This window comes from Oncorhynchus clarkii, chromosome 3 (assembly GCF_045791955.1).
Source record: "Oncorhynchus clarkii lewisi isolate Uvic-CL-2024 chromosome 3, UVic_Ocla_1.0, whole genome shotgun sequence".
Taxonomy (NCBI): Eukaryota; Metazoa; Chordata; class Actinopteri; order Salmoniformes; family Salmonidae; genus Oncorhynchus; species Oncorhynchus clarkii.
The window spans coordinates 34,768,855-34,786,728 of record NC_092149.1 but is presented as its reverse complement, the minus strand read 5'-3'; the positions used below and the strand labels follow the sequence as shown (position 1 = coordinate 34,786,728).

At 42.5% G+C, this 17,874-nt stretch overlaps 1 protein-coding gene across 3 annotated transcripts in view; it reads right to left on the bottom strand.

Moving 5' to 3' along the window:
- Window positions 1–462: 462 nt before the first annotated feature.
- LOC139393948 (inositol polyphosphate-5-phosphatase B) overlaps window positions 463–17,874 on the bottom strand; it is a 30,984-nt gene continuing 13,572 nt past the window's right edge. For all 3 annotated transcript variants that reach the window (XM_071142110.1, XM_071142111.1, XM_071142112.1), the window contains 13 exons: window positions 15,658–15,774; window positions 14,681–14,868; window positions 10,381–10,492; window positions 9,869–9,978; window positions 9,372–9,507; window positions 8,770–8,880; window positions 7,662–7,827; window positions 6,332–6,567; window positions 5,096–5,203; window positions 4,138–4,222; window positions 3,778–3,905; window positions 1,765–1,876; window positions 463–1,052 (listed from right to left, as the gene is read on the bottom strand). In XM_071142110.1, coding sequence (XP_070998211.1) covers window positions 943–1,052; window positions 1,765–1,876; window positions 3,778–3,905; window positions 4,138–4,222; window positions 5,096–5,203; window positions 6,332–6,567; window positions 7,662–7,827; window positions 8,770–8,880; window positions 9,372–9,507; window positions 9,869–9,978; window positions 10,381–10,492; window positions 14,681–14,868; window positions 15,658–15,774 — 1,719 coding nt within the window. In that variant the 3' untranslated portion in view covers window positions 463–942. The remainder of the gene's footprint in view (window positions 1,053–1,764; window positions 1,877–3,777; window positions 3,906–4,137; window positions 4,223–5,095; window positions 5,204–6,331; window positions 6,568–7,661; window positions 7,828–8,769; window positions 8,881–9,371; window positions 9,508–9,868; window positions 9,979–10,380; window positions 10,493–14,680; window positions 14,869–15,657; window positions 15,775–17,874) is intronic.

The following is a 17,874-nucleotide window of genomic DNA, read 5'->3' as shown; positions in this document are numbered from 1 at the left end:
AGCTAACAAGTTAGGCAACGTTATCGTTAGCTAAAAATCTGTGAACTAACGTACTGCTAGCTAGCCAGCTAACGTTAGTTTGACTGGCTGTCTATCGATAAATCTCCCGTCGAAGCAGATAACTTTTACTTTGTCAATTTTCAGGGCTCCACTAGAGAAACATATACAACACAGAAAACATTTACCCGTGCAGCGCAAATGCCGACTTGGTTTATGTTTCGGGTAGCTTAGCACTTTCTTCCCATCCCCTCCCTAATGGTACCATGATTAAATAGAAACGTCATATTTCAGCCTCCCCTCGTGTTGTATTCTGGGAAATATACCCCTCCCATGTACACTAGTCCCCCTATAATGAAATCGAAACTACTGAAATGAAATCTTAGATTTAAAATAATGCAAAGCTACTAAAGCAATCATTTGATTTGTAATTCCAGTACTAACAGCCGAAGGAACCACATTGGATAGGCCAAGGGCAAACGTGAGTGGGTTTATTAAAATTCCAAACTAACTTTTTCAATTCGCTTGATAAATGGGAAAGAAATGGGGGAAAAAAAGCCAAACCACAACTGTTTGAAATACTTTCATATATAAAATAACGATCGACTGTTTTGCCTTCACAAAACAGCACAACACATATTTCTCTTTAAATAAACTGGTAAATATACATACATTAAAAATGGTCAGTTTACTACAGCTGCTCAGTGATTGAATAAAAGCTGTGCATCAACAGCTTACAGGTTAAACATAGTTTGTCAAAACACAGTTGATTTCAAATCAAAGGAGCGTAAGCCTAATCAATTGGACTGACTGTGTACCTATACAAAGAGCCATCTATATGAATAGGAACTTATTACATGTATTACAAATACTGAGCTGTACATTAAACTACAAGTGTCTAAAAGAGTTTGTAGCATGTAAGACATGGCAGGAAAACACTTCTATTCAAGAGAGGTCCTGGACTAGGAAATGCTGAAAGAACTCTTGCGTCTTCCTCTTCTCTGCAAGGTCCTGCTTCGTGGGTGACCTCAGTAGCAAGGCAGCAAAAATGGTGGCTGTGAGGGATGACACAGGGCACAATGTCAATGACATAATAATTACTAACTGGCACTTGAAGTAAGATTAAATAGTTGCTTTTTTATTTTGTATCATAAAATATTAAATAAAAGAACAATGAAAAAGGAACCAAATCTAGAATCTGACCCAACACTATTACAGCTAATATCGTAGCTACAGTAGAAGTCAGAAGTTTATATACACCTTAGCCAAATACATTTAAACTCAGTTTTTCACAATTCCTGACATTTAATACAAGTAAAAATTCCCTGTCTTAGGATCACCACTTTATTTTAAGAATGTGAAACGTCAGAATAAGAGAGAGAGAGAGAATTATTTATTTCAGCATTTATTTATTTCATCACATTCCCAGTGGGTCAGACGTTTACATATCAATTAGTATTTGGTAGCATTGCCTTTAAATTGGGATAATCGTTTTGGGAAGCCTTCCACAAGGTTCCCACAATAAGTTGGGTGAATTTTGGCCCATTCCTCTCGACAGAGCTGGTGTAACTGAGTCAGGTTTGTACCTTGTAACAGCTTCTGATCTTAAACTTGCATTGCTCGACTTTAAAAACATTGAACCTCTTTGGTGCTGGTCAAGAAGACCATGATGTTTCATTTAACCCTTTCAAAACACATATCAGCCAATTGTTTGTGTGTTTGATAAGAATGCAAAATGTGTTACAGAATTTTTCCCTTTCACCTTACCTAAAATGTTGACATCCAGGTTATTGTGTGTAGAATGCTTCAACAACTCACGGAGAAAAGCCGCTATATAGTTAAACACATTTCTATGGCACTGAGGTAACAAGGATACAACCTGAGGATGAAGAAAAACATCACTCAATAGCAATCAACACCACAGACAAGCTAAAACACCACAACATGAGAGCAAATCAGACTAATTCCTCACAACTGGGTTGGGTTCATTAGGGCACGCAACAGAAAACAAAAAAATATATATATACAGTGCCTTGCGAAAGTATTCGGCCCCCTTAAACTTTGCGACCTTTTGCCACATTTCAGGCTTCAAACATAAAGATATAAAACTGTATTTTTTTGTGAAGAATCAACAACAAGTGGGACACAATCATGAAGTGGAACGACATTTATTGGATATTTCAAAAAAAATTAACAAATCAAAAACTGAAAAATTGGGCGTGCAAAATTATTCAGCCCCTTTACTTTCAGTGCAGCAAACTCTCTCCAGAAGTTCAGTGAGGATCTCTGAATGATCCAATGTTGACCTAAATGACTAATGATGATAAATACAATCCACCTGTGTGTAATCAAGTCTCCGTATAAATGCACCTGCACTGTGATAGTCTCAGAGGTCCGTTAAAAGCGCAGAGAGCATCATGAAGAACAAGGAACACACCAGGCAGGTCCGAGATACTGTTGTGAAGAAGTTTAAAGCCGGATTTGGATACAAAAAGATTTCCCAAGCTTTAAACATCCCAAGGAGCACTGTGCAAGCGATAATATTGAAATGGAAGGAGTATCAGACCACTGCAAATCTACCAAGACCTGGCCGTCCCTCTAAACTTTCAGCTCATACAAGGAGAAGACTGATCAGAGATGCAGCCAAGAGGCCCATGATCACTCTGGATGAACTGCAGAGATCTACAGCTGAGGTGGGAGACTCTGTCCATAGGACAACAATCAGTCGTATATTGCACAAATCTGGCCTTTATGGAAGAGTGGCACGAAGAAAGCCATTTCTTAACGATATCCATAAAAAGTGTTGTTTAAAGTTTGCCACAAGCCACCTGGGAGACACACCAAACATGTGGAAGAAGGTGCTCTGGTCAGATGAAACCAAAATTGAACTTTTTGGCAACAATACAAAACGTTATGTTTGGCGTAAAAGCAACACAGCTGAACACACCATCCCCACTGTCAAACATGGTGGTGGCAGCATCATGGTTTGGGCCTGCTTTTCTTCAGCAGGGACAGGGAAGATGGTTAAAATTGATGGGAAGATGGATAGAGCCAAATACAGGACCATTCTGGAAGAAAACCTGATGGAGTCTGCAAAAGACCTGAGACTGGGACGGAGATTTGTCTTCCAACAAGACAATGATCCAAAACATAAAGCAAAATCTACAATGGAATGGTTCAAAAATAAACATATCCAGGTGTTAGAATGGCCAAGTCAAAGTCCAGACCTGAATCCAATCGAGAATCTGTGGAAAGAACTGAAAACTGCTGTTCACAAATGCTCTCCATCCAACCTCACTGAGCTCGAGCTGTTTTGCAAGGAGGAATGGGAAAAAATTTCAGTCTCTCGATGTGCAAAACTGATAGAGACATACCCCAAGCGACTTACAGCTGTAATCGCAGCAAAAGGTGGCGCTACAAAGTATTAACTTAAGGGGGCTGAATAATTTTGCACGCCCAATTTTTCAGTTTTTGATTTGTTAAAAAAGTTTGAAATATCCAATAAATGTCGTTCCACTTCATGATTCACAAAAAAAATACAGTTTTATATCTTTATGTTTGAAGCCTGAAATGTGGCAAAAGGTCGCAAAGTTCAAGGGGGCCGAATACTTTCGCAAGGCACTGTATATATAGATGTTAGACCCTCCCTATTTCAGAACGTTTGAAGCCTAATGCACAAGACCTAGTACAGTAGACAATCATTACATACAGAGTATCCTACTATAGGGGCACTGAGAAAAGTAACGTCTACTTTTAAGAGTGAATTTAATTGGTACTGACCTTTTTACACTGACTGGTGTTGGAGCAGCACTCCAGGCACTGCTGGTACAGGGAGAAGGGGACCACAGGCTCAGGGAGGGCATCGAGGAAGAGGAGCAGTGCTTCTGCCACAGAGTGGTTACTGCCAGCTAGGGGTCAACACGGGTCAAGGGGCATCAACCACTTAAAACAATACAGTAGACACTAAGACTTAATGGACACAACCCTGGATAAAGTAAGGCACAAAATGGAAAACTTTTGAAAAAGAAATGAGCATTTCTTATTGGACATGTCCAGGTAGTCCTTCCCTGTTTTAGGCCATTTTCTTCCATTTAATGCCTAATGAACACATCCCAGGCGTATATAAGTTGTTAAGGATACGGAGAGAGTCTGGCATGCCAGTGTCAAGGCAATCCCTTATCTCCACAAATTCACTGCGGAGCCCAGGTTGTTGAAATAGTTCCCCCTTGAAATAGAGGCAAAAGGTTAGTTGTACTGTAAACAACTTCAAAGCACACAAAGGGTAGCCGGCAAAAGGAGCAGCATTTCAACTGATCGGGGATTAGTAGAACTGTATTCATGTCAATATTGTAGAGTATTATGCATTTCACTTTTTAAATTAAATCAACTAATAAATCTATACAAAAAAGCAAACCGGGCATCACAGAGACAAAACCGTTCTGTTGTGTCATTCCAGCCTGTTGGTGGATGCCAGAGACAAATATAACGTTTCCAAACGTTCCCATTTTCACTCTGCTAGTTTGCTGTGGTGAAAAATACTAATATGTCGGTCCTTGTAAAAAATGTAAAATACATTTAAAAAAGCACAGCTGGGAGGACGCCAAAAGCTGCCCAAATCACTTTGAATTATTTGAGGCTGTGCAACTTACTGGGAAAGGGGAGTTAAGTAGGCAAAAGGTACTAGCCAATGTCCTTGAAAACTAGTGTATTGTCAAGAACTGAATGCCCGATTCCGACCCGACCCGAGCTGTACTGGTTCTGATTTTTTCTTTTCACATTGTCCCTTCCAGGCAGCAACAACAACTATTGTGGAGGCATAGTACAGCCTAGGGCCAGTACAGCTCAGGGCCCATTTTCCCAATATTTTGTATTTACTTATTTAACTATGCAAGCCAGTTAAGAACAAATTGTTATTTACAATGACGGCCTACATGTAAAGATGTCACAGAGAAACAGATAAACAGCTTGATTCTATGTTTAGAGGATATTTTCTCTGTATAAAGTGAGGGGCAAAAAAAAGCATCCAATGACGCACCTAGCTGTTCTAGGTTTGGTTCAGTAGTGCGTAAAATGGTAAAAGATTTCTGTGAGTCCTGACCTGTTTAGGAGCATTACGGTATAGGTGGTCCACCATCTGCCATATCTCTTTAGGGATATCCAGGGGCTTATCGGTGATTACGGTTCTGGTCTCATCGCCTGATGACGTCTTTAGAAAGAAGACAAGAAAAATTGACAATTGAGTGAAATGGGTTTAAATCCTGGACCTAACCTTTCTTTAACAACATATCCTGAGAGGACAATGTGTTGTAGCTATTTATGCTGCCTGTATTAATAACTAGCGAGCCATAGATAATAAAATGTAAAAAAAATTAAAAGGTTGAGACATCTTTGGGCTTCTTTATTCTCAGAATCTATCATCTTTTGATCTGGTCAGTTTTAGCATAACACTGACTGAAGATCAAACACAGAAGCTTCTGGAGAGGGTTGCTCTGGCGTACATTACAGCCATGCTGTTTTGCAACACTAATGACCCTGTGGATATTCTCCCCTGGCAACAGTGTGTTCTGGGACAATGGGTGATTTGATTCCCTGTTTGGAAACTCACTTCAGATACAAAATCTCCAATTTGGTTCACACAGTACAAAAAAAACAACAATACAAACAGTTTGTTATTACACAAGAAGTAGGCTTAGTAAGACAAAACGGAAATGGGGTGCTATAACGAAAAGCTTACGAAATAATTTCCTTTTAGCTTCCGTCTTTAGTGCAAATGTGTCTCGTCTCTTGTCTCAATGAATTTGGGGAATATAGACTGCAGGCTAGTTCAACATTCACACTTCCTGGTTCATTTTTAGATGACTGTGCATTTACATAGAAAACAAAATCACACAAAAATTATCAGCAGGACAGAATCCCCCCAGAGCACTTTCACTTTTAATTGTTTTTACTCTGGTCAAGGCCTTTCATACAAAATACCCCTGAAGAGGGGGACATTTCCAGGACACGGTCAGGTGTTGTGATTCCGGATTCTCCACTTTTTTCCCAACGTGTGCACTTGCATACTCCATATTTCACAATGGTGGAAACTCCCTTCAGCCAATGCTTAGGTTACACCAATCTAATACTTTTAAATCCACAATGGGGAATATACCAGACCACTGCACACTTTTGGAGAAGTGTGAAGAATGGGAAAGCAGCCTTCTGAGTCAGACTGCACCTGGGTCGTATTCACTCAGAACCATGAATTTGTACAATAAGAAATGCACATTTTTGCTTTCCATTGCAAAATATATACAATAATGAACACACTCCTTGCTGGCTATAATGAACTCACCAGCTCCCGGAGGGTCTCCAGGGGCATTTCCTGGATGGGGTCCCTCAGCTGACACAGGGTCTGGATGGACGAGCCGAAGCAGCTGGGTAGGTAGTTGCCCGACACAGAGAGAAAGTAGTCCTTTCCCCGCTCCAGGTGGAGCACCAAGATGTCCTCGATTTGCTGGCGGCCTGCGTTGAGCTCCGTGGCGGTGGAGCGGTTCACAAACACCTCCAGGTCGATGTCCATGTTGCCGCCTTGGTGAACAGCACATTGACGGGATCAGGTATATTTCAATGATTTATCAAATGGAGGAGAATTTCAGAAAGGCACCAATTCCTGATTATCAATTCCCTGAGACACAGATGAACAGGGTTGTGTTCATTAGGGATCAAATTAATGAAAACAAACTGAAGAGGGACTACTTGGACATGTCCAATAACCCAAAAGAATCTGTTTCAAAACGTTTTTTTTTTTTTTTTTTTTTGCATGACCTAATGAACATGACCCTGCTCTATGTAAATGTGCTTTGTGGAAACTTGTTGACGAGTGGTGTTGAATAACCACAAGCAAAGGTTGTACTGTACACTAAGCATTACTAACTGCACGTGAATGTGTGAAGGAAACCCTATTCATTTACAGCTGCATCACTACATTGACAACGCCAGAACTAAATGAGACAAACTGTTAAAACACAGACTATCAGCAAGACCCAGAGAGGCAACGAGCACTGAGGCACATCCACCACTCCTTCCACCCTAAGCCTTGAGATCTCTCCATTATTTTCAAGTCTCTCGTGCTAGACAGATCTGAAATTGCTTTCCTACCGTCAAACACTGAGTTGAGAAAATGCCTCTATCAATTGCAGTCACCGGGAAAACTCAAATCTAATCATTCACTCAGAACACAGAGCTATGATGTGGTCTCTCGCTTCATATGTCATATAGCTCATGACATTACATCAAACATAGCGGGGAGGCCAGGTGCTTATAGAGATTGATATCCATTCCTGAATGTAAGTCTTAGGCCCTGTTCTAATACTTCAGAAATGCCTTCCGACCTTCCTTGAAGTACTCACTGATCTGAATTAGTTAGGTTGAAGAAAGTAATGGGGTGGCAACCTTGTATTCACCCAGCCAAACTCTAGATCTGGGGCTGTATGTATCAGATGTTTTAGAGTAGGAGTGTTAATGTAGGATCAGTTTTACATTTGAGATCACAATGAATTGGATTACATGGATGGGGGGGGGACCTGATCCTAGATGAGCACTCCTTCTCTGACACTTGATACATGTGCTTACTTCAAGAAAACACAGAAGAAAGAATAGGGCCATGGTCCTGCTATACTCACCCTGAGCGATGAAGCCCTTGGCCGGGTTGGCGGTGAGCCAGGGCTTGCAGTAGGTGGGCTCATCCAGCTTCTGGATGAACTCAAACTGGCACGGGACCTGTCCGTCGTTGTGGAGGGTCAGAGTCTCTGCCTGGTGCTGCATGAACTTCACGTCTTTGAAATGGAACTGGGGAGGGAGAGTGATTTGGATTAGGTTTCACAGGTAGGGAGTAGGGGGGTGTGTGACAGTGTGAAAATCACAGCGCTGATTACAGAAATGATTGCAGTTGATATGCAGCCATTATCAAATGGTAGAGGACATCAGCTTCAATACCCTAATGGTATATCTAGAACCAGACTACAAGATGACATGTCGAAAAACCGTGACGTCCCCATGGAGAAATTGCGCAACAATTGCTCTACAAGTGCAAGTACAAAGCACGAGCTCTCAAACACCATACGTGGCATTAACAACAGATTGTTGAATGTCTATGAACACGCGGTCATACATCACTGCAACGAGCAGCGGGACATGATCTACGTACTGACAACATGGAGGAGAGCGCCGCCTGGTAGGGTTTCCTCTAGTTACCACAGTCAAAATTGTCAATAGCGTAAAAATTCATGAAAACTTAATGTAAGGTTAGGCTTAGACTAAGGTTAGCAGTATGGCTAGGTTTAAAATCACATTTTAAGAAGATAAATTGTAGAAACAGGCAGGCGTTATGACTTTGTGGCGGTGGTAACTAGTGACAACCAGTATGTAGGAATTCCAGGACCGAGGTAGATTGAACTGCATTGACCCCTAGCGGTCATACACAGAACCACATCTGAATTGTGAATTCACGTCATTTGAATAATTTTTTTTTCAACGTTTGAACAATACAAAAAGTGCAGGTTAAATGTGAAGAGAAAATATACATTTGTACATGTAGCACATTTCCCTCAATTTTACTCCTGTTCGTAAAAAGCAGAGCTCAACTAATAAGAGTCGTTCACAAGGTCCTGCTGCTGTCAATGTTCACTAATAATGTTGCATTGTGTATTATGAAAGACCAGAGAAATGTTAACATATTCTTCATCTATAACAATTCAAGTAGAACGAACCACTTAACTCTTGACCACTCACCTCTCGCGTGGATAGGGTTAGGGATGGAATGCACTCGTTCTCCATCTTGTCCAGCGAGCGCACAATTTCCTCAAATGTCTTTTTGTAGGACTCTTCGTTCACCAGCTTGATCTGAGGAAGCAGCAGGGAAGGGAGGTTAGAACACAGATGAATAGGGGAAACTAGAAGCATATCATTATTTTAACATTTAAAGAAAATGCCATGCAACAGAATATCTAGAATTACAATTCAAATACTTGTCATGAATGCATAAATTAAATGCTAAAATGCACAATGCTAAAAGTTGTCTGAACTCTAAATATATGGCTCTGGGGGAAACTCAGACTGGTCACAAGAATAAAAATCACTTCTAATAAGGAATTCCCGTACTTGGTAAAGACAGGAGGTCTAGTGGCAAGGCATTGGGAGAGGATGGAGCAAGATTAAACTCTGCCCACCTCCTTGCTTGCTCTGCCCTATATCGTGACTAAGATTGTAAAAGGACTACCTGAACAATCTTGGATGAGCTATAATATTCTTTGGTTATGACCCCCAGCGTAAACCAACCAAAACATCATGGTCTCTAAGAGGTCAAAGGACAAATGGCAGAAACTAATTCTCACCCCTATCTCCAGCAGGGAGCTGACTGGCTTGTGGTCGCTGGTCTTCAGGGCCATGTGACTCTGGTAGTGCAGCTGCCGCACATTCTTGCCTCGCCACAAGATCCGGTCACACCACGCCGGCACACGACACTTTTCACTGAGGGCGTGAAACATGAAGCTTTAAGACATTTCAGAAACTAATTACACGCAATAAGATATTTTTTGAGTTTTGTAACACTTTATTCTGCAGCTATAATGCTTTAAAATGTATTATAAGAATGTATGAGCCTTTGTAATGCATTATAATAAGGCTAATTTGTGTATCAATATTCCAACTCAAAACGCCTTAGGCTCATAATGTGACAACCATAAGACATTATAAGGGGTTCATACATGTTCTTATGAAGCATTATAAAACATCATTATAATGCAATATATCTTCAGGATTTTAGTAAAGTGTTATTGTTTTCTCCATTGCCTTTATAGATAACACTAGACATTTAGAAAGGAGAAGTTACCTTGTGTCCCATTGATCGGAGCCGGTGTCGTATTTGTAAGTGGGCAGGAAGCCGATTTCTCCCTCCACAAAGCCCACGAAAACAGCCTTCTCATCGATCTGCCTCTTCAGCTGAGGACCACAGAGCCACAACAAGACAGCGTGACAATTATCACACTCATCAGGGTGTAATGTGACTGGCACTGAACACAGAGATTAGCAGTCTTACTCATTAGGGCATAACGTAGCAAAACGTTTTGCAACGGAAAATGTGTGTTTCTGAATGGACAATTTCAGGTAGTACCTCCCTGTTTCAGATCAGTTTTCTTCCGTTTGGTGCCTAATGAATATGACCCTGGGAACAATGTTGTGGAACTTTCAGATATTACGTAGAACAAACCTTTCTGTCTGACAAGTAGAGTAAGGAATCCTGTCAGCTCTATTCATGACATTATCTGCAACATTTGCCTACTGAACACACCCCAGAAGTAGACATTTAAATGGCTTGAAGTTAAGCGGCTTGAGATTACCTACCTGGTCATAACTGTGCAGCGTTTCAAAATCCTTCTTGGCGATTAAGTCCTTCACATTGTCGACATCAAGGTCACTTAGCCTGTAGTTGAGATCTCCCAGCCATAGGACCACACTGTAAGCAAGGAAAATATGATGCATTGAGAATATGGAAAATCATAGAAATATAACTACTCTTCTATAATTCTACTTCAATATGGAAAACGGTGGCTGTGGCTTTGCATCGCCCAACCTTAACAATCGCCCAACCTTAACACACACACACACACTGTGTGGTTACAGTAGGCTAACGAGATGAGATGTCCAGGCGCCGACAGAGATGGCCGCCTCGCTTCGCGTTCCTAGGAAACTATGCAGTTTTTTGTTTTTTTACGTGTTATTTCTTACATTAGTACCCCAGGTCATCTTAGGTTTCATTACATACAGTCGAGAAGAACTACTGAATATAAGATCAGCATCAACTCACCATCAGTACGACCAAGAATATGTTTTTCGCGACGCGGATCCTGTGTTCTGCCTTACAAACAGGACAACGGAGTGGATCCTATGCAGCGACCCAAAAAAACGACTCCGAAAGAGAGGGAAACGAGGCGGTCTTCTGGTCAGACTCCGGAGACGGGCACAGCGCGCACCACTCCCTAGCATTCTTCTTGCCAATGTCCAGTCTCTTGACAACAAGGTTGATGAAATCCGAGCAAGGGTAGCATTCCAGAGGGACATCAGAGACTGTAACGTTCTTTGCTTCACGGAAACGTGGCTTACTGGAGAGACGCAATCCGAAGCGGTGCAGCCAACAGGTTTCTCCACGCATCGCGCAGACAGGAAAAAACATCTTTCTGGTAAAAAGAGGGGCGGGGGCGTATGCCTTATGACTAACGTGACATGGTGCGATGAAAGAAACATACAGGAACTCAAATCCTTCTGTTCACCTGATTTAGAATTCCTCACAATCAAATGTAGACCGCATTATCTACCAAGAGAATTCTCTTCGATTATAATCACAGCCGTATATATCCCCCCCCAAGCAGACACATCGATGGCTCTGAACGAACTTTATTTAACTCTCTGCAAACTGGAAACAATTTATCCGGAGGCTGCATTCATTGTAGCTGGGGATTTTAACAAGGCTAATCTGAAAACAAGACTCCCCAAATTTTATCAGCATATCGATTGCGCAACCAGGGGAGGAAAGACCTTGGACCATTGTTACTCTAACTTCCGCGACGCATATAAGGCCCTGCCCCGCCCCCCTTTCGGAAAAGCTGACCACGACTCCATTTTGTTGATCCCTGCCTACAGACAGAAACTAAAACAAGAGGCTCCCACGCTGAGGTCTGTCCAACGCTGGTCCGACCAAGCTGACTCCACACTCCAAGACTGCTTCCATCACGTGGACTGGGAGATGTTTCGTATTGCGTCAGATAACAACATTGACGAATACACTGATTCGGTGTGCGAGTTCATTAGAACGTGCGTTGAAGATGTCGTTCCCATAGCAACGATTAAAACATTCCCTAACCAGAAACCGTGGATTGATGGCAGCATTCGTGTGAAACTGAAAGCGCGAACCACTGCTTTTAATCAGGGCAAGGTGTCTGGTAACATGACCGAATACAAACAGTGCAGCTATTCCCTCCGCAAGGCTATCAAACAAGCTAAGCGCCAGTACAGAGACAAAGTAGAATCTCAATTCAACGGCTCAGACACAAGAGGCATGTGGCAGGGTCTACAGTCAATCACGGACTACAGGAAGAAACCCAGCCCAGTCACGGACCAGGATGTCTTGCTCCCAGGCAGACTAAATAACTTTTTTGCCCGCTTTGAGGACAATACAGTGCCACTGACACGGCCTGCAACGAAAACATGCGGTCTCTCCTTCACTGCAGCCGAGGTGAGTAAGACATTTAAACGTGTTAACCCTCGCAAGGCTGCAGGCCCAGATGGCATCCCCAGCCGCGCCCTCAGAGCATGCGCAGACCAGCTGGCCGGTGTGTTTACGGACATATTCAATCAATCCCTATACCAGTCTGCTGTTCCCACATGCTTCAAGAGGGCCACCATTGTTCCTGTTCCCAAGAAAGCTAAGGTAACTGAGCTAAATGACTACCGCCCCGTAGCACTCACATCCGTCATCATGAAGTGCTTTGAGAGACTAGTCAAGGACCATATCACCTCCACCCTACCTGACACCCTAGACCCACTCCAATTTGCTTACCGCCCAAATAGGTCCACAGACGATGCAATCTCAACCACACTGCACACTGCCCTAACCCATCTGGACAAGAGGAATACCTATGTGAGAATGCTGTTCATCGACTACAGCTCGGCATTCAACACCATAGTACCCTCCAAGCTCGTCATCAAGCTCGAGACCCTGGGTCTCGACCCCGCCCTGTGCAACTGGGTACTGGACTTCCTGACGGGCCGCCCCCAGGTGGTGAGGGTAGGCAACAACATCTCCTCCCCGCTGATCCTCAACACTGGGGCCCCACAAGGTTGCGTTCTGAGCCCTCTCCTGTACTCCCTGTTCACCCACGACTGCGTGGCCACGCACGCCTCCAACTCAATCATCAAGTTTGCGGACGACACAACAGTGGTAGGCTTGATTACCAACAACGATGAGACGGCCTACAGGGAGGAGGTGAGGGCCCTCGGAGTGTGGTGTCAGGAAAACAACCTCACACTCAACGTCAACAAAACTAAGGAGATGATTGTGGACTTCAGGAAACAGCAGAGGGAACACCCCCCTATCCACATCGATGGAACAGTAGTGGAGAGGGTAGCAAGTTTTAAGTTCCTCGGCATACACATCACAGACAAACTGAATTGGTCCACTCACACAGACAGCATCGTGAAGAAGGCGCAGCAGCGCCTCTTCAACCTCAGGAGGCTGAAGAAATTCGGCTTGTCACCAAAAGCACTCACAAACTTCTACAGATGCACAATCGAGAGCATCCTGGCGGGCTGTATCACCGCCTGGTATGGCAACTGCACCGCCCTCAACCGTAAGGCTCTCCAGAGGGTAGTGAGGTCTGCACAACGCATCACCGGGGGCAAACTACCTGCCCTCCAGGACACCTACACCACCCGATGTCACAGGAAGGCCATAAAGATCATCAAGGACATCAACCACCCGAGCCACTGCCTGTTCACCCCGCTATCATCCAGAAGGCGAGGTCAGTACAGGTGCATCAAAGCTGGGACCGAGAGACTGAAAAACAGCTTCTATCTCAAGGCCATCAGACTGTTAAACAGCCACCACTAACACTGAGTGGCTGCTGCCAACACACTGACACTGACTCAACTCCAGCCACTTTAATAATGGGAATTGATGGGAAATGATGTAAATATATCACTAGCCACTTTAAACAATGCTACCTTATATAAATGTTACTTACCCTACATTATTCATCTCATACGCATACGTATATACTGTACTCTATATCATCGACGGTATCCTTATGTAATACATGTATCACTAGCCACTTTATACTATACTATGCCACTTTGTTTACATACTCATCTCATTTGTACATACTGTACCCGATACCATCTACTGTATCTTGCCTATGCTGCTCTGTACCATCACTCATTCATATATCCTTATGTACATATTCTTTATCCCCTTACACTGTGTACAAGACAGTAGTTTTGGAATTGTTAGTTAGATTACTTGTTATTACTGCATTGTCGGAACTAGAAGCACAAGCATTTCGCTACACTCGCATTAACATCTGCTAACCATGTGTATGTGACAAATAAAATTTGATTTGATTTGATTTGATTTGCATGTGGTTCTAGAACTCATCCCATTCTACGACTGCATCGAAACACTGCATTCATTTCAAATGTTCATGTAAGCCATTATAAAGTTATGTGAAATTGGCAAGGTGCACTGGTCTTGTGATCAAAAGGTTTACATAATACATTCGCAACTTTGTTCCCTTGAGAAAATGGCACCATGCTGGAATAAATACAAAGGATGATGTACCACCACAACTACCAAATCCAGGGTCCTGTTCATTCGGCACAAAATAACAAACAAAAAGACCGAAAAAAGGGCAGGGATTATCTGGACTCGTCCAATAAGAAATACTTTTGTTTTCCTTTGCTAAATATTATCGATGTGTGCCCTAATGAACACAACCAAAAAAATATCCAATAAGAAATGCTCATGTAAATGTTTTGGTTCCAAAACCTGTAAAAAAATATATATATATATTTAATAATAAAATGTTCATGCCCTAATGAACACAACCCTGAAAAGTGGAAAAACTGCTTTGTACTAAAGACTTGTTCATACTCATGCTTCATGATGGCGAGTGGGGCCAGGGCGGGGTCGTGCTGGCGGAAAAGCAGCCTGCAGCAGATGTCCTTGTAGTCCTGGTTGCGCCTCTCGTACTCCTCAATGTGGGCGGCCAGGTGGGAGTTGACCACACATATGTCAGAGTTGTGGAAGCGGAAGCGGATGGCCACAGCACCTTTGTTTCCCTGAGAGAGGTGTTTGTAAAACATTTGACATTATCTGAACAATTATTTTATAGAACAAACCATTTCCCTGCTGCGTCATGAAAAGTAGCACGTGCAGTTTCAGAAAAAGCTTTGTTTATCTAGCAGTGGATACGATCACATTCAAATTCAAATTCAGCACGTGCAAGTTATTAACAAACACGGAATCAGATGGTCATAGTCAACAACATTGCAGATGTAAAAGAATTGGATAGCTAGCAAGCCTGTGAGGCAAGGTAAACTATCACAAATAGAGCTAGATAAAGCCAGAAGAATAATCAACTGGTTGAACATAGCTATAGCCATCAGCCTTGTGTGTTTTCATGGTCATCACTCACTCACTGTTAAGTTTGTCAAGGTCCCAACTTTAGCGTTAGCTATCCTGCTACAGAGCTTTTTGGTACCGGGATGTGAGCGCGTCACTCGAATGCAACGTCTGTATACAAACAAATAGCTCTATGAACAATAGGAAATCTAATGTGTTTTCCAAAAATACCTTGGTTCAAAGTCTGGTGTATTTGGGGCTACAAATGTGAGAAAAACTTCTAAACCCTGGTTAAAGCGGAGTTTGTAGGTAGAAGGGGTTGTAGTGCAATATAACTCCTTATCCAACTGTAAAATGGAAGCTAAATTAAAACTAGTGGACGCCACCCAACCTCCTGCTCTAAACTTCCAAGACTGCTAAGCAATTGATGACAGCCCGCTTAGCGGCCAAGGATAAGTACTCCTACTATACCCTCACTGGACACACACACACACACACACCCCTACCATTCTACCCATGATGCCGGTGCCCACGGTCTCTGCCTCCATCTCAGAGATGTGCTTGGCGTGCTCATTCCTCACATAGAACAGCAGCATGATGCCCACCAGACGAACCAGTTTCACCTGTAGGGATACACAGGGGTCATAGGTCACAGATAGGACAATACACTGGTCACGCATTAGCTATTAGCCTGATCCTAGATGTGTTTGTGCTGTTACGAAACACCTATGGTTGTTCACGTAGCGTTTTAGCGGAATGGGTAAACAATAGAGATCTGGTCAGGAGGACCGCAGTGAAGTGGCATACAGGACGATGCAATATTGTTCATGTCAACACTGCAGGAGCAAAAATTAGAAATGGCTAACAGTATGATTGTTCCACATTCAATCCTGTCAAGGATATAAACCTAAGTAGGACATGACACAACATTATCATATTCATGTGAAACCAGCCATTTCACAGACTCTTGCCCTATGCTATGTCAATTACGAAGCGACCAAGTGTGCTAAATTCACACCAGTGACAGAGGACTGACAAATTGCATGTCATCATACTGGGTGGTTGAGTGAGAAAATCTTTACGAGCCTTCAAAGAGGAAGAAGCAGTTTGGCTTGAGTCTGCAATTTATAGAAAGGGGAAATAGGCCAAGATAAAAAGATCGGAAGAGAGAAGCTCATGTACAAGCTTTCACCAGGTTAACAAAACCACACTTTACAGTATAAAGGGAAGCAACTGAGTCATTACAACATCATAACACTTTGCTTTGGAAACATCTGTAGTACAGCGACACTCAATTGTACCAACTGTGACCACATGCATCCTTCCTTCCTCACAGACTTGAGGTAATCACTGACTTGCATGTGCTTGGACAAGTGAAAGCAAGATTAGCACCCCACTTCTTTTACCAATCCAACCCTCTCACATCGTTGATTATTGTATTTTAAGGAAGGAAGGATGCGTTTTTGGCGTATTCAAACAGGGCCTCAGTTATAAAGAAGAAACATGCATGTAACCGTCCCCACAGTCCCATTAGGGTGATTTCTCCCCTTCTCTGCTGTCTGTTTCAGCCAATCAGTGTCCCCGAATGGACATTTGGACTCTGGCCCCTCCCACTCTAGCTCAGAGTGGTTATCATCTTCAGCTGATGAGGATGCAAAGTTTGGCTGGGGACCAAGTTTTCAGTGTGTTTTCTAGATGTGTTTGTGCGTGCATCCACAATGACAATTGGGGCCTTCTTCTGTTGTGGATGTTTAATGCATGCTACTGAAACCTTGCTAGTGTTGGTTATCGTGATACATATGTACATTTGTTGTGTCGCCAGCTGGTAGCATTTTTTACCTCATGCATGTCGTCTAATTACAGAACTGAGTAGTATACTTAGTATAGCATTACACACACATTAGGCATACTATGTACAGACCTGACTATATACAATTGAAGTCGGAAGTTTACATACACTTAGGTAGAAGTCATTAAAACTTGTTTTTCAACCACTCCACAAATATCTTGTTAAACTATTGTTTTGGCAAGTCAGTTAGGACATCTACTTTGTGCATGACAAGTAATTTTTTCCAACAATTGCTTACAGACAGATTATTTCACTGTATCACAATTCCAGTGGGTCAGAAGTTTACATACACTAAGTTAACTTAGCCTTTAAACTGCCTGGAAAATTCCAGAAAATGATGTCATGGCTTTAGAAGCTTCTGATAGGCTAATTGACGTCATTTGAGTCAATTAAAGGTGTACCTGTGGATGCATTTCAAGGCCTACCTTCAAATTCAGTGCATCTTTGCTTGACATCATGAGAAAATCAAAAAGAAATTAGCCAAGACCTCAGAAAATAAATTGGACCTCCACAAGTCTGGTTCATCCTTGAGAGCGATTTCCAAATGCCAAATACGTTCATCTGTACAAACAATAGTATGCAAGTATAAACACCATGGGACCACGCAGCCATCATACCGCTCAGGAAGGAGTTTGGTGCGAAAAGTGCAAATCAATCCCAGAACCTTGTGAAGATGCTGGAGGAAACGGGTACAAAAGTATCTATATCCACAGTATAACGTGTCCTATATCGACATAACCTGAAAGGTCGCTCAGCAAAGAAGAAGCCACTGCTTCAAAACCACCATAAAAAAGCCAGACTACGGTTTGCACCTGCAGATGGGGACAAAGATCGTACTTTTTGGAGAAATGTCCTCTGGTCTGATGAAACAAAA